The sequence below is a fragment of the Schistocerca serialis genome, chromosome 8 (genome assembly GCF_023864345.2).
Source record: "Schistocerca serialis cubense isolate TAMUIC-IGC-003099 chromosome 8, iqSchSeri2.2, whole genome shotgun sequence".
Taxonomy (NCBI): domain Eukaryota; kingdom Metazoa; phylum Arthropoda; class Insecta; order Orthoptera; family Acrididae; genus Schistocerca; species Schistocerca serialis.
In genome coordinates, this window is record NC_064645.1 from 597,820,180 (window position 1) to 597,845,576 (window position 25,397).

At 40.8% G+C, this 25,397-nt stretch overlaps 1 protein-coding gene across 1 annotated transcript in view; it reads right to left on the reverse strand.

The window, feature by feature from the left end:
* Nucleotides 1-25,397, reverse strand: part of LOC126416723 (protein piccolo) — a 645,122-nt gene that overhangs the window by 484,601 nt on the left and 135,124 nt on the right. Inside the window, exon 9 of the mRNA XM_050084537.1 lies at nucleotides 21,006-21,117. Coding sequence (XP_049940494.1) covers nucleotides 21,006-21,117 — 112 coding nt within the window. The remainder of the gene's footprint in view (nucleotides 1-21,005; nucleotides 21,118-25,397) is intronic.

Here is a 25,397-nt window from a genome sequence, read left to right on the forward strand (position 1 = left end):
TGGGAATTACACAACGACATCCGACGTCTCGCCTGAGAACCATTTCTACATGACTAAAGTCGCTAGCCGCTGCGTTCCGCTCCACGACAACGCCGAAGCGAGGCAGCAGTGGAAACGTTGCAGGTGTGTTAGCCCGATCCATATGACTTCTTTAACCGCATAATCACCACAGACAAGCGCTGTGTGTATCACTATGATTCCAAGACCAAGGAGCAAAGCAAGCAGAAGAAACATGTTTCGTTTACCTCCAACAAAAAAAAACGCGAATACCCAACCATCATCTGACACGGTGATGCTGAACACCCATGGTGTGTTGCATATTCTGTAAGGGGCACGGCGTCACAGCTGCATACTCGTGAAATCTGGCGAGGTTGCAGGAGGCTGTTAAGGCGAAACCTTGCCGGAAACTGTCTACAGGGGTGCTTTTCATTCACGACAACGCTCCAACTCGTCGTGTACAGGACACAGTCTCGGGTCCCGCTTCCTTGGGGTATCAACTATTACCCCCCCCCCCCCCCCCTCCGCACTATTCTCCAGACACGGCACCCTGTAACTTCCTAGTGTTTCCTTGGATAAAGAAACCGTTGCCTGTAGGCATTTTCAAAATGACGATGGGGTGACTTTGGAGATGGAACACTTCCTCAGTAGCCAAAGTGAAGACTTCTACAATTAATTAAGTGCAAAATTCTGATGTAGTGATGTCGGAAAAGTTATGTGAATGCCAAGAATCACTTTCATTAAAAATCTAAATCTTGCGTTGACAATTAGGAAATGCGAATTCTGTTCGTATGGCACGAGATCACGGAGGGAGACATTTCTTTGTGTGTCCTGGCGTTGACGCCGACTCTCGAGCTAAAAAGAGTCCTCCCCTCCGCCATAGAGATGTAACGAGGGGTGATCGGTGCAGTTCCCTGCAGGGTTGACAACGCGGACTACGCTTTTTACCACAAACAAAGGCAAGGAAGCACACTACGCAGGTTATAAAATGCCCAGGTTGATCCGCAGACGAGTCAACAATCTTGCCAAGACGTCTGTGCCGGCGAGCAGCGATGACAGGACAACTTTCGGCATTCTACTGCTGACGACGAGAAGACCCCAAACCTGAGAACGAAAATAACCTGACACTACAAAAAGCGAAATAATCACCAAAACCATGAAGACTGAGAATGAACAGTAAAACGTGTTTGTTCTCCATCACATCAGAGGAGATGGGCAAATCCTTGTACACATTCCGTCTGTCTGTAAAACGGCCAGAGACACCGCGCTCCCACAGTCCTGTCTCAGTGGCTCTGAGCACTATGGGACTTAACAGCTATGGTCATCAGTCCCCTAGAACTTAGAACTACTTAAACCTAACTAACCTAAGGACATCACACAACACCCAGTCATCACGAGGCAGAGAAAATCCCTGATCCCGCCGGGAATCGAACCCGGGAACCCGGGCGCGGGAAGCGAGAACGCTACCGCACGACCACGAGCTGTGGACAGTCCTGTCTCATACGAGCTGCCGGTGACCTACGAACAACTGCTGAACTCTACAGTCTATACTACCCTCTCTACAACGAATTTCTAGAACTCTCACGACTAGTTAACAACTCCTACTCTCTTTCTCTCTATATATAATTTTGCCCCATGTGCATTTGGAATGCCAACCATTTTCTCTGTTCAGTACACACGCATGTGCATTTACATCTACACATACAAGCCACCGTATGGCGCGGGACAGAGGGTACCCTGTACCACTACTAGTCATTTCCTTTCTTGTTCCACTTGCAAACAAAGCTAGGGAAAAATGACTGTCTACATGCCTCAATATGAGCTCTGATCTCTCTAATCTCATCTTCACGGTACTTACGTGAAATTTAAGTTGGCAGCAGTAGATTCGTCCAGCAGTCAGCCTCAAATGTCGTTCTCTAAATTTTCTCAATAGTGATCCTCTCCTCGGAAAGGACGTCGCCCTCCCCTCAGTGATTCCCATTTGAGTTCCCGAAGCACCTTCGTAATACTTTCGTGTTGTGCGAACCTACCGGTGACAAATCTAGCAGCCTGCCTGTGAATTGCTTCGGTGTCTCCCTTTAATCCGACCTGCTGCGGATCCCAACCACTTGAACATTACTCAAGAATAGGACGTGCTAGCGTCCTATATGACCTACACTTTCCACATGGTAGTTAATTTGCTGTCTTCTTGTTCCATTTTAACATTCTGTGGGCCGGAGTAGACGAACTTCTCGGCAGTACGGGTTAGTGGCTCCCATATTGGAAGGGCTGACTAAAAGTTAATTTCTGTTGAATATATCATAATTACCATAAAATTCTCCTATCCGTTTCTTGTCTGTAACCGCCACATCTGTCCCACTATATTTACACAGTAAGTTTCGGCAGTGAAGTCTGCAGTACGGCGAGAAGTCCGAGCGATGATGCCACGGCCAAGGTGACATGAGAATTTCTCAGAAGGACGTAAGTGCTTATCTGAGAGAAGGGGCCGGCCGTTGTGGCCGAGCGGTTCTAGGCGCTTCAGTCTGGAACCGCGCGACAGCTACAGTCGCAGGTTCGAATCCTACCTCGGGCATGGATGTGTGTGATGTCCTTAGGTTAGATAGGTTTAAGTAGTCCTAAGTTCTAGGGGACTGATGACCTCAGATGTTAAGTCCCATAGTGCTCAGAGCCATTTGAACCATTTTGGGAGAAGGGAAGAAGCGACAGTTCGGGAAAGACTAGACCCGAAGAGCTACAAAACTGTGGAGCTGAGTGCTCACGAAAAAGTTGACAAAACTCGTTGGCACGTACGATACGTTGTACAGTAGCGCATGTGCTGAAGGCGCTGGGCGGTAGTTTACGAGGCGTGCCAACGAGCCTGGTCAAACAGATATGGTGGTGCGTAATCCGGCGGCGCCCTTCTCACTCGAGCCGGCCTCGGCTTCGCTCGCCGCGCGGCAGTGCTCAGGCGCTGGTGCCGGCCGGGGTGAGCCGCCAATTACCCCCTCTGGCCGGCGCCATTAATTATTCAGGCCGCGCCGCACTCCCCCACCGCCGCCGCCACCCCGCGGTCCTTTACCGGCCTGGTCTGCGGTCACGCTGCCAGCCCAGCCACCACCGGGACGCGCAATTTCGTGTGCTCTGCCTCCACGTGCCTGCCGTTCATCATTCCCACTGTTGCGTTTATTTACTGCACTTCTCTGCGATGCAGTATCTCCGTGAATTAGTTTCATTTCACACTTTCTCGCAGATGCCACAGTGGCTATCTGAGATTTATGACTGACGTCAAGAGATGACGTGAAATGAAAGTTCGAGAGCACAACTCACTGAAAACAACTCACTGAAAAAACACAGAAGCAAAACGTAAAACAAGCACATCCCAACGCAATATTCTTCGCAGTTTGCCTACGAGATTATTTTTCTTTTATATACGAGGTTTTGCGACGGACACTGTATGAGTTGACAGGCGCTACGTCTCGTCTTCAAAAGAAGGTGTCGATTGCTGCTAAAGCAAATTGCAAACGAATAGTAAATATAACAATACACAGTCAAATGGCGGTTTACTCTCTTTAACTGTATGCTTTGTCTTTGGTCCTAAAAGAACACTTCTCTTACAAACTGGACTCTAGTGATCGTATATTCTTAACTTCGAGACGTGTCCAACTGCACTTCTCACATGTATCCAAGAGTGCTCGTGTGTAATATTTAAATAATACACAGACTTTCTCGTAAGTGGGGCAACTGCAATCAAACAATGACGATGTACGGTCCTGGTGAAGGTGTTGGGTATTTTACAAACAAAGAGTGAATGTTTGAACAAGAAACTGCCGTGGGATAAATTAACATTATGCCAGTCGACGAAAATCGAGCAGATCTCATTTTATCGTGGCTGGAACAACCATCATCGACGAAAGAAATACCATGACGTCTGTTATGTGTCAGTTGCACTGCTTCGTTTGGCAGTTGGACTACAAATGCAGCAGTTGTAAGGCACGAAAGCATAGATGGTAACTGAATACTGTACGCGCAAACAAAGTTGACACTCGGCACGGTGGCTGATGGGAACGACTGCAAAGATATTTCCCATTTACAACCGCTCCCATCAGACAGCGCACCGAGTGTTAACTATGTTTGCGCGATTAATAATGACAGTTCAGGAGATTGGTCAACTAGGATGGGAAGTGGTACCACGAACTTCTCCACCCCCTCCCCAATACAGTCTCAAGCTAGCGCCACTTAAATTTTGTTTGGGCAACTGCAGGCTCACCTGTGTGAGAAGCAGCTCCTTTGTGTGTGTGTGTGTGTGTGTGTGTGTGTGTGTGTGTGTGTGAAGTATTGTAATGACCAGCTTCGAAAATTCTACAACCGTACATTAACGAACTTGGTTGCAGTGCAGTTCATCAAATTTATCATACAATGGTGATGCCTTCCAAACGAAAAATGCTCCTGCGTATAAAGATTAACTCCTCTGGTGCCCGACATAGCCAATCTACAGTGAACTTTGTGGACCAACCTTTGTATGTAAAGCGGACGCAAATGTAAATGGCTGGGGATGTATGTCTGCTTCACCCTGCTTTGGCACTTTTGTTGGAATTAAAAAATGAATTAAATACCATATGGAAGCTTGATACCGTGATACATGACTCTCATTATGATGAACTATTGTTAACTTCAGGTAGAATGGGAGACGGCACATCAAGTTTCACGTCTTTAGAGTTTTTGTTTCTCTGGGGAATATCTGCAAAGGACATTTACAAAATGGTTCAAATGGCTCTGAGCACTATTGGACTTAACTTCTGAGGTCATCAGTCCCCTAGAACTTAGAACTACATAAACCTAACTAGCCTAAGGACATCACACACGTCCATGCCCGAGGCAGGACTCGAACCTGCGACCGTAGCGGTCGCGCGGTTCGTAACTGTAGCGCCTAGAACCGCTCGGCCACCCCGGCCGGCTGGACATTTACAATGAGATATCACAAACACTATGAGAGAAGTGTCTTCCAACAGTACGTCTTAAATTGTGCGTCTTGCATCAAGATTGGCCATTTCATGAAGATGAACACCGCAAATGGCGGCCCACGACATCAACAGACCCCGTGACAAGCGATGTCGTCCGTAAGCTGATTCTTGAAGCCCAGCGAATATCTGCCGAAAAGAAAGCAGAACTACCGGACATTTCCCGGGAGCCAGATGTCCTAGAAGGGGCAAGTTTTCTGTGAAGTAGCGTAGCTGCCGAAATAATTAAAAAGTGAACGAAAGAAGGCGCGAGTTAAGATGTTCAGCGCTGTTTTGGCCCACTTTATACCAGAACCAAGGAATAGCCCAGTCACAAAGGGAGTCCTCGCGACAGAACTGGGCAAAAAGTCATGGAGTCTGTTTTGTTGGGCAAAGACGGTATTTTGTACAAACTTCATACCTTAGGGATAAAGTACAGGCGACGAACATTAAGCAAGCCCCCTCGATCAGGGGATGTACTCAATGAAGATGAAACGCCGTGGTAAGATGGTAAAAGGGATCCACTTACTGCCAGACAAGCTGTGCCTTCCAAACCGAAGGGGCGTTTCCACAGCAACCATGCTTCTACCAACCATTTTCTTTTCCGTGGTCTCTCTCTCTCTCTCTCTCTCTCTCTCTCTCTCTCTCTCTCTCTCTCTATATATATATATATATATATATATATATATATATATATATATATATATATACTCAGCAAGCCATTGTGCTGTGTGCAGACCAGGGAACATCGAACCGTACGTGTCCTAACCTTATCTTATTCCCATGACCCCCACGCGTGATATACCACTGTTGCAGCATAAAAGTCCCGTAGTCTTATTCGAATATGGGTTCTACACATATGCCCAACGGTGTTTCACGAGATCTACGAGGTCTTCCTGTAGGGATTTCCGTGTAAGTTCCCCGAGCATTTCGGTTGTACTTTTGTATGAGCTACACCGACATGTCACGATCGTTGCACGGCGTCTCTGAATTCGTTCGGTATCTGTTGTTATGCCTACTTGATAAGAACTCTAGAACATCGGAACGGTAAAACTGGTCGCACTGAAGTCTTACACGCGATTTCCTTTACAGATGCACTGCATTTTACCAGAACCCTTCCAACAAATCTAAGTACGTGATCGTCCCATTTCATATTACTTCTTAGTATTAGCCCTAAATACGTACACGATGTGGCGTGCTCAATGTGAGCACCATTAATATCGCAATTACATGCTATGGGGTTATTTTTTTGTTGCAGGCTTTATCTCAAATTTACTCACATTTAAATAGAGCTACCATTCATTATACCAAATGGAAATTTTGTCGAAGTCTTTCTGCAGTTCTTTACGATCATATAAAGGCGATATTTTCATGTGCACTAGAGCATGGGAACGATAAATACGCGTCCTGTATGGTTTTCGAGGGACTCTAGTACCATTCTCCCTGCAAAATAGTGACAAGTTCAGGTAACAACGATGGAGGAGGATAGCGATCACGCACCTTTCTCTCCGAAGTAGACCAGAAAGGCTCAATAATATGGAGAGTTGGTGACTGTGGTGGCAGGAGAGATGCGACAATTCATCCTCGAGCTCACAAAACCAATCCTGGTCGATGCGAGCTATCCTCTTGGAACACAGTGTCACCGTTGGCGAACAATCGTTGTAGATAGGGTGGGCCTAATCAGCCAAAATGGTCTTATAATCCATGGTGATAAAACGATCTCGCAGAAAAACCGCGAGGTCCATGGAATACCACAATACGGCTGCCCAAACCATCACCAAACCCAACCTTGATTCCCTCTTGGGAGGTAAACTCGTCCAGAAGCTGGAAACAGTGTGAAACATGACTCTTCCGACCAAATGACTTTCTTCCATTGCTCCATACTCAAGGATTTATGGCTTCGTCACTACGTTTCCCTGTTACTCATGGGTGGCTTTGGAATTCCAGCTCGCTCTACAATTTCTTGCTTATGGAGATCCTTTTGTGTTGTTTTGGTGCTGACGGAGTTCGCAAATGCGACATTCAGTTCTGCAGTGAGTTGCTGCCGTCGTGCTCTTATTTTTCGCCACAATCCTGCTCAGTGACCGTCTGTCAAGATCACTCAAAATAACTTTCATCTGCGTTGTGACTTACCGGATAATGTTGCAACAAGCTCTTGAAAATAACTTCTGAAGCGACTTACAGAAATAAACATGTGTAAGTTTTTATTCTAGCGTAACCATCTCAGCAACTGCTTGTAGAGGTTCTCTGCGGAAGTTACTCGCTAATCGACACACGCCTTAAGAAGACGGAATCTACTACTCTCAAGCTACAGTGGACTGTTCTTACTTTTTGACCGACTATTGCGTGTAAACCTCAACACAGTAACGTCAATGGCTTCGAGGAACAAGCCCTTGTTTTTCCACTAGTTACCTGCTGGACGACCTATATTCAGCGGCTGTCCGGCTGAGTAAGCAGCTTTTGGTGGAGCCTGGCTACAGGAAGCTGTCCGGAGAGAGAGAGAGAGAGAGAGAGAGAGAGAGAGAGAGAGTCGAGGAGCGCAGCCTCACGTGGCCTGGCGAGGCGGAGTGGGGGTACGTTGCGCGCGCCGCGCTCTGATCGATAAGGCCAGCGTGGGATCAACACGCCGCTGCTGCTGCCGCCGCGTCCCCTGACCTGACCGCAGCCACAGCCGCCGCCACCGGCTTCCCCCTCGCACCCGGTCCTTATGTGTCATCCCACTTCGGCCGACCCCCACTCGCGCCGCCCCGCCGCGCAACGCTACTGGCATTTCTCCAAGCAGACTTTTCTCCGAAGAGCGCAAATGGGGCATTTCTCATATGACCTGCAGTAGGGAATGGATTTTGCGCTGCCCTAGAATTTCTGCAAAAAGACTCGACAAGGGCGCTTTAATCGGAGACGACAGTTTTATTTGTTTAGGTGCACCGTCGATGTTGAAACCATCACTGAAAAGAAGTACATATTCAGCTGAAAAAGGACAACTTGATTATGGTCTAATGAATCGGGTCATCAGAAACAGAGAACTAAGTAGAAAAGGATAGTTTCTTTGAGTAGTAAATGCCAATGCAGACAAAGTATTCAGGGAGAATTTGCTGGACGTAGAATAGCAAGAGGTTCCACCGAGAGTGCACACTAGATGAGAAATTAAGTTATTTCCAAAAAATAATTCTTATTTCACTAAGGATCGAGCTTTCCCTTACAAAGATTAATTGACAATTACAGTGTTGGGGGAATGAGTGGAAAAAAAAAAAAAAATCTCATGCCAGGAAGAGCGAGTTTTATTTAATGTGGAAGACTAATTGCAATCAATATGTGAAGCTGCACTCCGAGTATTACTCTGCAATATTTCACCATACCATAAAAAATGTAAAAATCATGCACTACACAAACAGAATTCAAAATCCCATAAATGTACCAAAGACCATTTGGAGCATTATTAGGCACAAAATGAATTAACCCAGTAATGTAAACAATATTCATCTCCTTGATGACAGTAGCAACGAAACAGATGAGGTTAAATTTTGATCCCTGGTCACTAAATACAATGATTTCTTCTTAACAGTAGCTGAAAACACAAGGACAAAAAAATGGAGATCCATTACATTTCCCTAAGTAGGCATCGCGTCCTCCACTACCAGTCTTTGAGTTCGCCAGTTCAGTTGTTTGAGACATAATATTTCAGTGTTAAAGTCAAACTGTGCCAATGAGCAACTAATTGTGACTGATACCTCTAATTTATGAGTGATACCTGAGTATGGAGCAAATCTCTACACATAACATTGGATGGCGCCACAAGTAAATTCACTGAGATAATATCACAGTAAACGCATATGTCCATTTACGAACTGATTCCAATGCATTCTTGGATTCTGTAAAATACATGATGACTGAATCATGTGTGTGGCACCGATTCACCACAAGATGTGGAATAAAATCTTACCAACCTTTGTTTTACTGTCTTTCATCTTCAAATTTTTCATGATGGCACAGCTTGAAAGTGTAAAAAATATACTGAATGACAGTTCAGTGATTGAAAAGGAGGTTACCATTTTATATTTTCTACATATGACTTCCTTCTTACTGTTAAATATGACACAGGGCACTACAAAAAATCACAGATAAAGTGAATTACATGTCTGCAATGTTCACTTTCTACACTATAAAGTAAAATTATTGAAACAGTTGGTTTTTTTTTTGTATCACTAATAAGCAATGAACAGATAAACTCACGTAAGATAAAATATAATCATACGAGAAAACTGTGAGGAACAAATGTGCCAAGGAGATATGTCTAGGTAAGTATTAATATAGGTCTGTTCATTAGAACAGTTCTCCTCTCAATGGTGAGAAAGTGGTAATGACCATTTACATCTTAATTGAGTTGAAAATCATCTCAAAATTAAAAAAAAAGTTGATTAAGGTATTCAGTTATAAGGTGAAATATCTTCTCCAGAACTAACATTAAGTCACAGAACTCGTTTTTAAGCTGTTTAAAGAATCTTGAACAGAGTAAAGTATACCATATCATATTCTCAACAACAAAGAATAATGTTAGCAGTTACGTATCGTAATGAGACAATAGCACAATATTAGACAACTTGTAAGACGACAGTCAAGGTGAAAGAATGTGAAGACAAGATTATGTCGGTAACTAAATAAGATGTGACTAAGCTATTTATCACAATGAATATGCTTGAATTCTTTTCTCTCTCTCTCTCTCTCTCTCTCTCTCTCTCTCTCTCTCTCTCTCTCACTCTCTGCAATGTAAGTCAACCATTCAATGATGAGTGTCCGGGGTAATTATAATCACACTTTCGCTACTTGAGAGGGACTCGAATGACAACTCGTCACAGGACCACTCGTGGAAACATTTGAAAGGACATATGGAACAGAAGCAGTAATGAAAGAAGCAAATTTTAATTTCCACATCAGAGTATAACATTTTTTTAGTTGCTTAACATTTTTACATTCCAGGTTACAAACATCGGTCAATGTGATGGCCATCTGCATCCATGACAGCCAAGAATCACATTATTTATTGCTTTACAGTTGCGCAAAACAATGATGGACTGTAGAATGTTCAGCTCTGATGACAAAACTCGTGTACTACTTGAAGATCGCACATTGTGGCCAGCATTCTCAGCCATGGCAACCGTAACTTCAACAATTTGTGGCGTAATTGGCCATCAGCCTCTCCTGGAAGCAATTCCCAAATCACCAGCTGATTCACACTTCTGAATCACAAGCTTCAACCCTGGTGCGGATACTCTCGAAGAGCAGCAGAACTATTACTGTTGTTTTGATAAAACATCTTTACAAGTAAAGCCCTGCTCACCTTGTTGAGACCCATGTTGACTGTCTGCAACTGTAATGATTGTGTCTCAACCTGACACTGCCATACCAGTTCTAGCATCTAATGGCAAGTTATGACACAACCACTACAAACAACACTTATCCTGCAGCACACAGTCTGATCATCATTCCTATAAATTTGGGTACCTGAGTGGTACATAGTTTTCAGTCTACAATGGTTCAAGTAGCAAAAGTTTAATTATAACCACCCTGTATATTGAGGTTTGCAGAATTATGTGCCAACAACACATTTTTAATTGCTGGCTGGTAGTTACACATGAATTTGGCCTGTACGGCCATTAGATTCAAATTTTTTGAATTAAACGTTCTTTATTCAGGAAAACATGTACTGGTAACTCAATTATTACTGAGGTGCACTGTGAGGAAAATATATATACCATGCAGTTTCATGATGCAAGAATCAATGAAGACAAATTTAGTTTCATATTATATGACTATGACATTATGATAATGATACTAGATAAATAAGCAAACACTTATTACTGCCTCCCACAATGAAGAGAGGTCTCTGACTTTTACCATAAAAAACACAAAACTTATTTGTGGAATACTGGATCAACACATTTGTCAAAATATTAAGCAAAAGAGCAGAACTAAAACACTTACCTTGTGGAATGACAATTCATCAATCTTTATAAACATTACATGAGAAAAATCAAAAGTAATTTCCTGTAAGGTCTGTAAATCTAACTTGAGTTCTTACTTACCTAATCTCTGGCACTTTATGAAGATCTGGACTAGCTGCAGAAAGCACCAAGCACATTTCGTTTTCCCTTAACTTTCATAGTATATCACTGTAAGCTCATACAAGTAGTTTCATAATACACAAAAATGATGTTAGGTATCCACTCAGCTGCAGGTGAGTAGTGAATTGCTCCATAACACACTAAGGCCCTTACAAGATAATTAACTTTCGAGCATCCCTTCTTCTTCCAGCTTTAGTACAATGTACACACCTTTATACCCTAATGTGCCAAAACATTATAATCACCTGCTTAACAGCATGTTGGTCCAACTTTGGAATGAAATGCAGAAGCGATTCTACATTGTGTGGATTCAACAAGTCCTTGGTAAGATTTCCACAGGCACGTGGCACCAGCTATCTATGCAATGTTTACATAATTCCCTTAAATTACGGGCCAGTATTTTGTACGTGTGGAGCTGGCACCTGATAGCATCCCAGATGTGTTCCATTGTGTTCAGATTAGGAAAATTTGATGGCCAAGAGTTCTATGCATGTTCATTATCATGCTTCTCAAATCACTGTGCCACGATCTTGAGTTTATAACACAGGCAGTTATCCTGCTGCAAAAATTCCACCACTGTCGGGGAAAACGTCAAGCACGAAGGGATGCATGTGGTCCACAATAATGTTTACACAGTCTACAGCTGTTAGGATATCTTCAATTACACTGCATATCTCACAGAAGCCCAAATGAATGTCCCCAAAGCACAACACTGTAGCCCATTGGCCTGCATCTGTGGAGTGGTGCATGTTTCAAGCAGCCCATTGCCTGAGGGATGGTGTATCAGAACCGGACCATCCACCTGGTTTAACAAGAAATGTAAGTCCTTCAACTAGATGACACATTTCCACTGACTCATGGCCCAATCTTGATGATCTCATGGTCACTGCAATTGTAACTGGAAATGTAGTTGGGACAAGAGGGGAACATGAACAGACTGTCTGCTACAGAACCACATGTTCAATAATGTGTACTGAGTGTTGTGCTCCAAAACATTTGTGCCTGCACCAGCATAGCACTCTGTTATCCAATCTACCACAGATTGCTGCTTATTCTACTTTACAGAGTGGGCAAGCCTCCGAACTCAACATTCTTTGATGAGTCGTGGATGTCCAATGCTTGTTGGCACCTTGTGGTTTCAATGTCCATTAACAACTTTCCACAGACGCTCACAACAGTAGTATGCAAACAAATGACAAACTCCACCATTTTCAACGTGTGTTACTGAAATTTCCCTTTTGCGGCCCTTATAATCACTAGAGTGAATCCTCATATGTATCTGTTCAATTTGTATTTTCCTTTGTGTAGTGGTCATAATACTTTGGTTCTTCAGTTTATGTTCACATAAACAAAGACTCATACTGTTCTCAAAGACCCTGGTAACATTCTGCTATAGTACATACAGCCATACACAAATACCCACAGATACATTTCCGCTTCATTAGGTTGTTCCATGTGACTGGTTGTATATGCTAATTTTTTTACGTTGTTCCCTTCCTATCTTTCCACTATAATAACAACTTTATAATATCTGACTAAATAAATACAGTGATGGTCGCAGCACTGAATAAATGTTAGAGACATAAGATAAAGCCACAATGTGTTTCTAGTTATATATGTGAATTACGCAGGTGGATAAAACCACTTTGAGGACGGAATATCACTAACCATAACCTTTCATTTATAAACTTTCAGTTAGCCACACATATTTTTCTTGGACACCATGAAAAAGAACTATTTGAGATGCAAATATGTCATTAAACAGAATCTACATATCTAAGTATGGGATTTTTGGGACCACTTTAGTGCAAAACATGCTGGAATACAATGTCGTTTCACTGAGACTTCATCATCATTAGTGAGCTTTTCTTTCAATTTCTTTTCCCTACAAATCATCAGACCGCTATCCAATGTATTTCTTCAAATAGTGTGAAGTTTAATTAACCCCACTTTATTGAATAGCTTATATCATCTCACTAAAGCATGAAAAAATGCACGTATGAAGTCCACTGTTATCAGGTTTTTACTGCTGGTGGGTTGACAACTGAGATACTTGCAGAGTTTCAGTTCCTGTGAATAACACTAGTGCACAATATTTTCACAACTGACACTTTCAGCAGCATGGCAGATCCATGAATCCCATACAGTTTCCTGCAGTCGTGGACAAATGAGGAGATGAGTAGAAGTATAGAATGACAGTCATTACAGATGGTTGGTTGATGTTATAAGCTCTTCTTTGAGAACACTTTTACAGTACAGTAGTGGAGAAACCTGGTGTTGCCCAGGTATTTACTTACAGCTGTGCACCCACACCCTTACCATGCAGCATCTGACCCTATGCTTAATGTTTATGACATCATATCTCCTGAACTGTGTACTGAACAATGATGTAATTTTGTAGATATATTCAGCAGCAGATTTGGATACAGTCTGTAAAATTTGTTGTGAACAGAATTAGTAGCAAGGAAGTAGTAAATTAAAATGTCACACATGATGCAACAGTTTTTGGCAACATCAGGAGATAAGACTGGTGATCAACACAAGGATCCAACTACAATTTTATGCTCATCCTTGATACTGAGTTTTGCCCAAACAATCTAGCAAGCAGTCAATTTCTATCTTGGTGGATTTGAGTTTCTTGTCTACTGTGCAATTTCCCATTAGTCTAGCCTTTTGGTATACATTTAAATTTTATCCCAAAAATGTCACACTGTCAACATCCAGTTATAACCAGCTTTCTGTGCCTGCCTTTTAGGAGAGCTTCAAACTCTGGCATTTCACTGCAAATGCTCTGCATAATATAGTCACCTGCAGGGCGCACTTTTTTGGATCTTACACTGATATTTCTGGGTTTCCTCCAGTTATTATTATCATCTGAATGGGATGGAACCACCTAACTAAAAAAAAAAAAGTGTGCACCCCGCACACACAATCCGCTACCTGGGCAGCAGCCTCTGATGGGTAGTGCACACCTGATCCATTTAGGGGGATCCTACAGTTCTCAACCTTATGGCATAACTTAAAGTCTCTGATTCAAGTCTTCCATTTGACTCACAACCAAGAGACCATGATCTGCTCTGGGGACAATGCTGCAAATTGCGAGCTTCGTTGAAACTCCATGAGGAAGGCTGGTATTCTTAACCTTCTCTGCCAGGTACATGAATGATCACAGTATGGGCTACAGGAAATAAATGAGAAATGAGGGATGTTTAAAGAGTTATGCAGTAGGTTTCACTTACTTGGAGTAAACATCCTCTTCCAAAACCACAGAAAAATGTGTACTTAAAAAGAACCAGGAGGCACAGAAACATATTAACAGAACTGTATCATACTTAGATAAATATCTACAAATCAAATACCATACCACAAAACATACACTAGTGCAGAAATTAGACTCAATTATAACCTAGCAGTCACAATCAGTGCGCTAAAGAAAAAGAAAAATGGGTATATGATGAATTCGAAAACTAAAAATTACTGACAGAATTAGATGAATCACAAATTCTCTGAGGCAGCAACTAGATGAGTGGAATGTAATGAAGACAGAAATAAAATGATGGCACAAAAGGACACCACTATTCATTACTGAGGTAAATGTGGATAGGAGAAAAACCATGGATAACTGAGGAATATTCCAGCCTACTGATAAAAAGAGGAAAAAATTTTATAGTCAATAAATTAGACTGCTTAGCCCTTCCTATAGTCCACAGCGTGCTCCACATTTTACCTCATTCTTCTTCTTCTCCTACTACCACTACCACCACCACCACCACCACCACCACCACCACCACTACGAAATTCAAAATATAGGGCATTTTGCATTCAGCTTTCAGCTCTCATCTCACCAATAGTGCAAAAGTCCAGTGTGTAACATAAGTAATGGAAGGAATAAGTTTAACACTGTCAATGTTGGGAAACCTGTCTGCGTATAGATTCAAGAGAACTCAATATTTGGATGAAACTATGAAGTTTCATGTTTCTTTTGGTTCCTTGTACCTATTTTTGTTCAAGAACCTTTCTTAATTTTCATCTTAGTAACTACTCACCCCAATTCTCTGACAAACTTATCTTTATTCATTTCCTAATATTTTCCAAATTACTTCTAGTTTTGTTACTTTTACCTGAAATAAAAGACTACAATATTTTTATATACATTAAATTTTGAAATGGTGTGTGTGTGTGTGTGTGTGTGTGTGTGTGTGTGTGTGTGTGTGTGTGTGTGTGTGTTTAAACTTTAAAATCAAAATGTTATCTAGAGCAGTACAAATACCTTCACTAACTTTTTGCACTCATGTGTGCACACACACACTTAAGTCCATACATTAAGGGATTTTTGGACTTGTAAAACACGAGATATGGTGGTAACGTGCATGAACAGTGTTGTGGAACTGCTATGATACAAGACACAGTGATAAATACTCAATATATACTAGATAATAGGCAATTGGGCATGGTGGTACTTACCATATTTAGCAGCCCTCTGCTGACGGCATGCACAACCTCAATATGGGTTGTGATACACTCACATGGCAATCAAGGAAACACAATGGCTCCCCAAACTATAGATGATGTATTCAGCATGGTTTGCAACAACACTCCCAATCTGGACGAGACTCATCTGAAGGTCAGCAATGGTCTGTGATGGCAATGTCAGGGTGGCTATTCTTAGAGTCTTATTTATGCACACTATAGTATCCTATTCATCAGATAACTACCAGGCCACAAAAAAGTGGACCTGTAACTGGAAGATGTCATTGCCATGGACCACACCTGTTACAGTATCTAGGGGAACACCTCCATTGGTGCACAACCACGTAATATGATGCTATTCCAGTTCCCGGTGAGAATACTGGCATATCATGTCAGTTCATTTCCAAAATATTGACATGCCTGACATATGTCCCTATGGCACCTCTCCAGTATACTCTGTGACTCACCTATGACCATATATTATCTCAATGGTTCTTGGTCAATCCTGGTAAGCAAAATACCACATTCAGCAATGTATGTGTCACATTCACACCGTTGGATGCAGTTGACCCATCACGAAATATAAGAGAAATCTCTCAAAGCTAACAAACCATGGTGTGGTGGGAAATGTGAAATCCAGAGACATTGCAGAGCCTGTGTTGTTGGTCAATATTGGGCATTTAAGGCAAGATAAATGACTGTACCATTGGGATAACACATATGTAATCACGCCCACACTGTCATGGAATGAGTTAGTTCTTCACGTGGAATCTTCTTCACACACTGAAATGTGCTTGTTCACCATTCAGCTACCAATCTACCTTGGGCTGCATGCTCAGCCCCTCATCTGCCAACAACCAATCCTTCTGCAATATGACTCAAATGCAATATGCCATCTGAACCACTTGACTGTTACAGGTACCAGTACCCTGCATACTTCCTTTAAATGTTTCCATTATAGACATTGCCACCATATTTTTAAATGCCAAATTGCCAACGATATCATCAGAAATGAAGAACTGTCACCAACAGATACATACAGAGACTTAAGCAGTAATGGGGAACAAGAACTTGTGGATACCAATCATAGCCAATCCAGCAGGAAAGACTCGTTTTCAAATGTCACATGTCAGTTCTATGAACAAATGTGTCTAAGTGCAATTTATAGCTACACATTTCAAGATGAACACTCTTGACCATGCTATGCACAAATACGGAGGGCACATGAATTTTATTTTATTTTATTTATTTATTGATGAGATAAGGGCGATGTATCCACATCTGTTGCTATAGATGCACTTGAGAATGGACCGTGCCCAAAACTGGTAGTCCAGAATAAAGTAATTTGAAATGCAACCTGATGTAACCATGTCCTTCTTCAAACTTACCTGATGAGCATGAATGCAATTTTATGAGTGTTTTATAATTGCAATCTTCCTCCTAAAGGCATGCATCTATGTGATAGTGATTAGTGTGTTTCAGTCCAAACAAAATGACTAACCATCTGCACTATAGAAAGACATGAAATTTGCAAAATAAGAAATGAAGTGCAAATAATTTACAGGAATGCAAGGGTGATATCATTGACAACTGTCCATGTTTCAACAGGAACACACCCTGCCATTTTCAAGGCATAATTGGGGCATGTAATTGCTGTGCAATGGATTTTAAAACCTCGGTTTTCAGAGAAACTCCAGAAAGGTAACATTCACACACTCCTTGTAATAAGTACTTCTGACATCGATCACCATTAGTTTGTGATGGCGCTAGTGTTTACAGTGTGTGGAAATGTTATGTTTCCAGAGTTTCCCTGAAAACCAAGGTTTTAAATTCACTTCCAGAGCACTTACTTGTTGTAGATATGCCTTGAAATTGGCAGGGTGCGCTCATGTCGAAGTATCAGTGCTTGTTGACGATGTCACCTGGCTGCAATTCCATAAGTTATTTGAACACTGCTTACACCAGGAGAAACTCAGGTCTCAAGAAACGAAGTTAATTAAAATCACTATCTGAAACACGGTTCATTTACTTTCATTCGATAGACAAGGAGAGAAACAAATGTGAACTACATAAGCATAAAAAAAAAACCAAATCAAATATCACTTCATAACAAGACAATCTATACCTATCGCCACTGCGTGTGATTGAAGGGAACAATATCAAAATGAATAGTGCATACAGCAAAACTTGCCTCCATCAGTTTCTATTTTAATTCTTAAATAATGATAATTATATAAATGTTGTCACTTGCATTTCAGTTTACAAGTAGATGCTGTAAAGTGGCATGCCATCACAGTCCAGAAATAAGCACAGAATCTTCATTGTAATATAAATGCCATTGTATAGCCAAAGATGGTAAATGAGAGAAATAAGCACAGAATCTTCATTGTAATATAAATGCCATTGAATAGCCAACGATGGTAAGTGAGATTTCCCAGCAGTATGAGGTAAAATAGCAACTCAAATATTAGTAAACTTTCCAGCGCATAGATGCTTTTGTCCTATCTGACAAATAAATAAAAAATTATGTGATGTACCAGCAAGTTTTTATTTTTGATTAAAGCTCACTTCCCTGCAGGGCTGTCTCCAAACTTTAACAACTTCCTAGCAGCTGTGCAACCGAAAGTAAAGAAATTGATAAATGAATATACTTTTGTCAGAAATGAGTATTGTTTGACTCACTTAAATGATGCAGGACGAACCATACATATACTAAGCTATGATGGATTGCACATTCCTGAATAGGAAATACCAAATGATTCTCTAATCTTTGTGGTATAACAAACAGCTATTTCAACTCTGATCATGTACATGATAGTAAATTAACAGATAACTGTACATACAAATGCAGGCTTCCTTGGTGAATTGCACTGGTGAAATCCGCACAAAAATTCAGCCAAAATGTTCTGACAACGTCTTTCATTTTCTAGAATCCCACACAGCAGGCCAACTGCATGTGCTTGGAAGCGAGAGTGTCAGCAGTTGGAATACAGGAAGTAGGGTAATGGCCACACAATGAGTGCACTATCGGTCTGTACTGTTGTGATGCTTCAATTATAAATGGCACATTCCTAGCATTTTTATTAAAAAACTGTTGACCTGAGTTAAATCACCTTCAAAAGTCACTTATAGAGCAAGCTTCTGTTGCCACTGAAATGGTAGGCAGCAGGATCTGGACCAACAGACAGTCCACTGGGGAAAGAAGACGGTGCTGTTGGTAATGTATGCAGCGGCCTCAACCTTCAACCAGGTAACAACTTGAATATAATCATATTTAAAAATCTTAATGACTTAGAAACCCAAAACAAAGGAAACTTCTCAGTTATCATAAAAAGATACCACAGTATATAAATTCATAATAAATAAAATTTAGTAAGAATACGTGGGGAACATATTATGAACCCAATTACTCGAGAGAGTTTATGAAGGTGCACGAAGTTCAGTTCAAACCAACAATGATATCAACCTTAGAGTCAGTGGAGCTGCCGTCTCCAAGTGGAGAGACAGCCTCCAAGAGTATGGGAAGTAGGCTGTAATTTACTCATACTGGAGCCTCCACAAGCAGTGAGAGAGTTAATTACATTGTTCAATTTTAGATAGTTCGACAGATAATATACCATACGTACAAGTAAAATCAGGCAAAGAAACACCTATGTTAATTTCATGAAGCAGTGATGCCAATTCTGTATATTGTGAGTGTTTGTCAACATATAACTGTCTTCAGCACCACACGCAAGGCTGAATGAAAGTATGATACATAAAAGAGTGTTATATATTAAGTATCTACTTACACAACCAAAGTCATTCTATTCCACAGTTTGAAAATTGCAGTAGGTCATGGAAACATGATACAGATGCCATGTGATACGAGATAAGAAACACTGCACAACACTGTAGCTTCAGCAGACAACTGAAATACAACAGACTGCCACATTATTCCATATGTGGGTCAATAACAAACATTTAAATCAGTGTCACCGATGGATAGTGTATTAGGAAATGATAGAACTTGCATGTAATGTCACCAGGTACTAGGAATGTTAAGTATGGCATCCAACAGACAGGGAGGGACAGAACAGTACCTGTAGTGTTACAATGTCCCTTGCTGGTGTTCTAGTCACACAAACCAACTGGCAAATTCCGATATGTTATTGCCGCAAACAGTCGATTTTCATGCACTCTTATTTCTATTCTGTCTTGAACCGCAGAATAGATACCCTGCCAAGATGACATGAAAGGAACTTGTTGAAACGAAACTCTGAAATGAACTTATTACTCTACTAATTTTCTGAGAACAGAAAAAGATAATTATTTGATTTACTTTATTGTTAATTTCCCTTCAAAACACAGATTAAAAAAAAGATGATACCACCAACATTAATTAATTTAGCAGCTTGTGTAGACATATGATGTGTTGTTAACCAGAGATGTTGTCAAGAAGAAAAGGGCACATATTAATCTTTCCCTTCCAAATGGAATTGAGTGGTCAGAATGGCCTTTTAACAACTGTTTGTTTCGTCCTCAAAACCCTGGAATTTGCGAACAGATATTTCTGATGTTCTTTTGTGAAGCTCAAGTAGGTAACTTTCTGAATTAATAACACATTTAAAAATATGTAATTGGATCTGCAAATAGTGATCACAACACTAAGTCAGAACTGTTAATTTGAGATTTATTCATTACAATGTGTAGTATGAAGCTGTAGCTATCAGGCTGAGAACTCTAGTAACCTGGCATTTAAATGCAGAAGAAAATCTTCTTCTCTAGACTTGCCTCCTCATTTCTACAGTTTTTCTTTCACCTCACTTTTGTGAAATTAACGATGAGAAAATTTTCTTAGCAAAGGCTCAAAATTCATCATCACTTTACCATACTATTTATGGCTAACAATGACACCCAACCTTATGAAGGGTATGATGCACTGAACAAAATAGGTAACTTTCACTGATTGGTATATTTTGAAACATATAGATACTGACAGGTTTGTTTATAATGGCCTCGCATGACTTTTTTTTATCACTGGTGCTTACCTGCATGTATCTGAAATGGAAAAAAGGCAATGCTTTCGCTTGTACTGTGAAACGCGTAATAACTGAAAGTGGCTAAGTTTCAATAATAAGGAAAAAAGAACGATAATATCACTTCCCACTCTTTCGGTGTATGTGCTGTATCTTCAGAAAAATGACAAGGTCTTCAATAGAAAATTTCAACAAGGGTGGCTGTTTTACACAAACTATGTTTCACTCACCATACATGACAATCTAAAAAAGGATTTCCTGAGCCCTTCTGTAGAAACTTTATGCAACACACTTCGAAAGTTTTGGTGATTAATAAATTACAATCAAGCTTACATGTAGTTGTACTGATTCACAAGAAGAGTACAACTGTGATGCAATGAAATATCTCGACATACCGGATGAAAATTCTTACAAATATTTCTTACCTTGTTCCGTTTTATCAGGACCATTTGGATTCTTAGACCCACTAACTTTTTTGTCTGGGTTCTTTGGTGAACAATTTTTTCGTGGTGGGCGAGCCGTAAGGGCTGGTGGTACCTGCAACAGATTGAGAATGTGGTAAAAGTGATTGATCTCACATTAATCTTACCAAAATAAGAAAAATTTACAAAAAATGTCTAGAAGGAACCAAGTATTCACAACTGAGGAACACCAGTCTAACATACAAAGATTGCTGTGTTGCACTGTATGACCTACTGCATCTATGCAAGAAAAGAATCCATTCAAAACTGGACAAAAGTGTAGTTTTTACAATACTCCAACATAAACAGTTATATGTGTAAACATGAGCATATGAATACAATTAGAGGTGACATAATACACGTTCAAAGATTTATTACCTGAGTAAAAGTGGAAATGCTGTAAACATAAAACTGAAGATTTTTACCTCAATAATTGCTGTTATATTACTTATAAGTCTGTGATTAAGATATACTTCCACATGAAACATACCTTCCTGACAGAGGGACATGTTCTGAATACAGCAGTAGGATGCTCATATCTATTACACTTACCTCAAAGAACAGAAGAGATTCAACAATGTAGATACATGGTGGAGGAGTAGCTGAGATCATAATGAGTGATTTACATGACTCCCTAGGTTTGCATCCAGTAATGATTGCAAAGGGTCTCTTTTGCAATACTGAAATATGGATAGTTGCTTACAAGTTCCCCAAAAATGAGACCCTAAATCAAGGACCGAATACAAGCAAGGATGATAGTATTCCATACCCTTTTTTTTTTATTACTGCAAAATTTAAATATAAAATTATGTGTTTTTCTAAAAACAAAGATGATGTGACTTCCAAATGAAAGCGCTGGCAGGTTGATAGATACACAAACAAACACACAAAATTCAAGCTTTCGCAACCAACGGTTGCTACACCAGGAAAGAGGGAAAGACGAAAGGATGTGGGTTTTAAGGGAGAGGGTAAGGAGTCATTCCAATCCTGGGAGCGGAAAGACTTACCTTAGGGGGAAAAAAGTACAGGTATACACACACACACACACACACACACACACACACACACACACACACACCCATCCATCCGCACATACACAGTCACAAGCAGACATTTGTAAACGCGTGTGTGTGTGTGCGCGCGCGCGCGAGTGTATACCTGTCCTCTTTTCCCCCTAAGGTAAGTCTTTCCGCTCCCAGGATTGGAATGAGTCCTTACCCTCTCCCTTAAAACCCACATCCTTTCGTCTTTCCCTCTCCTTCCCTCTTTCCTGATGAAGCAACAGTTGGTTGCGAAAGCTTGAATTTTGTGTGTATGTTTGTGTTTGTTTGTGTATCTATCAACCTGCCAGCGCTTTCGTTTGGTAAGTCATATCACCTTTGTTTTTAGATATATTTTTCCCACGTGGACTGTTTCCCTCTATTATATTCGTATCATTATGTGGTTTTCCTTTCAGATCATCCATTTAAAATTGCTTTGCAACCATTATTTTAAAATTTTGTTTCTGTATTGTTGATGATGCAGGGCTGCCTCCTGCATATTTCTGCCACCACACTTACACGTATGTTTTGCAGGCAAATTATGGGCCCTGCCTCACGTAGGAGGTTATTTGTAAACGGAAGAAGCAAGGTACTGTGTGCAGTCAAGCCAGCAGCAGTCACCACAGTATTTGGGGGCACCAGTCTTGCCACTACATGGCATGCAAGTCGCAGCACAGGGCACTGTAGTTGTGAGAACTAATTTACATCCACACGGTCACATACTCATATGATACCACGCATGCCTCCTTCCGAAGGCATGTACTTGAGTTGGTGCTCTGTCCACAGAGAGCTCATTACATACCGAGCTCCGAGCAACCAACAGCCACCTCAAATCTCTGCTATGGATACCAGCTGCTGCAGCCGCTTTGGTGCCGTGCCGCCCTCGTTCTGAGCCGTGTCCGATGCTGCCCTTCCACCAGCCACTCCAAGGGCAACGCTATGCAGTATTTGTTGTGACTGCCCTCGTGCTCATCACCTTGTGGGACTATGTCATTTCCAGTAGACTGCCTATGACCTCTCGGTCTCAGACGATTGTGTTGTCACAGCAGCTGCTGCTAAGCAGGAGACTGCCTACAAGTTACCAGCCTCATGGGACTGTGTCATTGTTAATCTTACTTGTTCCTCAGTACATTACAGTTCTTTAGTTTTGCAGACATTTTTCCATAAGTTGTAAATAGTTTAGTTCTTGTAATGATCAGTTGTGATTGCAAAGTGTATATCTCACTTCAGCAAGTCTCGTTCCTCTAGAAAGGGACAGAACATGTACTGTTATCAACTGAGTGATGACTAGCAGAGATAAATAGAGAGTGTACATATCCTTGTTTTGGACACTGGCAACTTTTGTTAAAGTTTTCTTTCATGGTGTTAGCAGTTTCTGCACTAATATGTAACAGTTACTGTGGACTACTTATTTCTGAATTCACGTTGTCCACGGCAAAGAACTTTGTTTTTTATTTTAAATTCCATGAGTCTGTCGTAAGCAATTTTTTTCAATTGTTTTTAAAATATAAATAGGAAACTGATTATTTACATCATCCCTTCCATCCTTTTTTATGAAGTGAAACTACCTTAAAAGTTGTCAGTAGATAAGGAAAACTGCCTGCTTGGATTAAGCAGTCACACAGAAGCATCAGTGGTCCGATTATGTTTAAAGAACTCTTCTTTAAGACTGTTCATTAAAAACTAGTCACGCAGAGTTTTTTTTTTAAGTCAGTGATTATGATTGCTTTTGCTACTACATGCCTTGTGACAATGGTATGCTTTTGCTACTGCATGTCCTGTGACAGTGCTAATGTACATCGACCTACTAAGTGTATTTACCTTATATTTGTCAGCTTGTGCATTTTTCTACATTAGAAAGTACACCTTTGCCAGTATCAGAATAATATCCCTCAAATGTTTCTTTTTTCCCCCTCTCTGCACTGTACTACTCAGAGAGAGATATCACTTGTCTATTCTTATGAATGTTTACTATTAAATCATTGTATATAAGTAAGGCAGTCAAGCTTCAAACTCTAAAAGTTATAAATACTATAAAGTCACCATACTCAGATCACAACACAGGCATGCACCAATTTCATAATAAAACACAGAAAAGCAACGTGGCTTCTTTTATACATTGTTCATACAATACAGTGAATAATGTAAAGTTCCTGTACTCGGATTTCCAATAATTTTAAAGGCCAATGATAATGTAAAAAGCCAATACGTTTTACTTTGGAATGCCAAAGAAACAAGATCTAACATGACAATGACACAGACAAATCCTCTATTATATTTAACTTATCATTATTTATTGTCATTTCACAATTTAAAACAAATGAAAACATGATTCTATTTCTGAACACAGCTGGTACTATACATATTCAGACTGAAGCACAGATCTATCATTCAGAGCTCATCATATATTTGGCAACTTAAATGTGCAACTGTGATTTGACAACAGTGAATCAAGTGCAACCAATGGTTCTGCAGAGAATTTCTGTTCAAAGAGTAGGGGAAAGAAACAATGATTTAATATCATACTGACAAGATTATCAGAGAGGGATTGGACAAGAATTGGGAAAGAAAATAGTAATATCCTTTTCAAATGACCCACCCCCACCTTTCTTGGTGTCATACATTACTGATACCACACCAGGCAGAATGCCTCTCAAGGTTGGCAATAAACTGTGTAAAGGCCTCATCACTCCACGGACGGCTTGAAGGCACACCTCCTGGTGAACACACAAGCAGCGCCACCACCAAGACAGCTTAAGGAGGATGCGGCACTGATCTCACCCAGTTTGACAGCAGAGTTCCTCGAGGGAATTAGCAGCCTTATTCATAGTTTTCCTGTACTGTGATTGTTTATAATGACTAGGCTCTGACTAATGGATTTCTAGAACACTTGGACTTTCTGCATTATAGTTAAATAAACACCAGTGTCACTCACTTCTAATTCTTTCTGATTTCTGTCAAAGCACCCATCTATTCCTTGGCACCCACCTCTGACAGATCCAACACCAATATACTCTGACAGGAAAAAAAAAAAAAATAATAATAACTGACGCAGAGTAATGACATTTTGGAAATACATTTGTGTAGCTAACATATTTAAGCGATTAACATCACAAGATAATGGGTTAATGTAAGTACAAGGTAACCTGTCATGAATATGAAATGCTGGTACATTAATAACCAGCATAACCGCCAAAATGTTGACTGCAAGCGCGCAACTGTACACGCATCGTGTTGTACAGGTGGTGGATGTCAGTTTGGGGGAACGAGTTCCATGCTTGCTGCACTTGGTTGGTCAATAAAGGGATAGTTAATG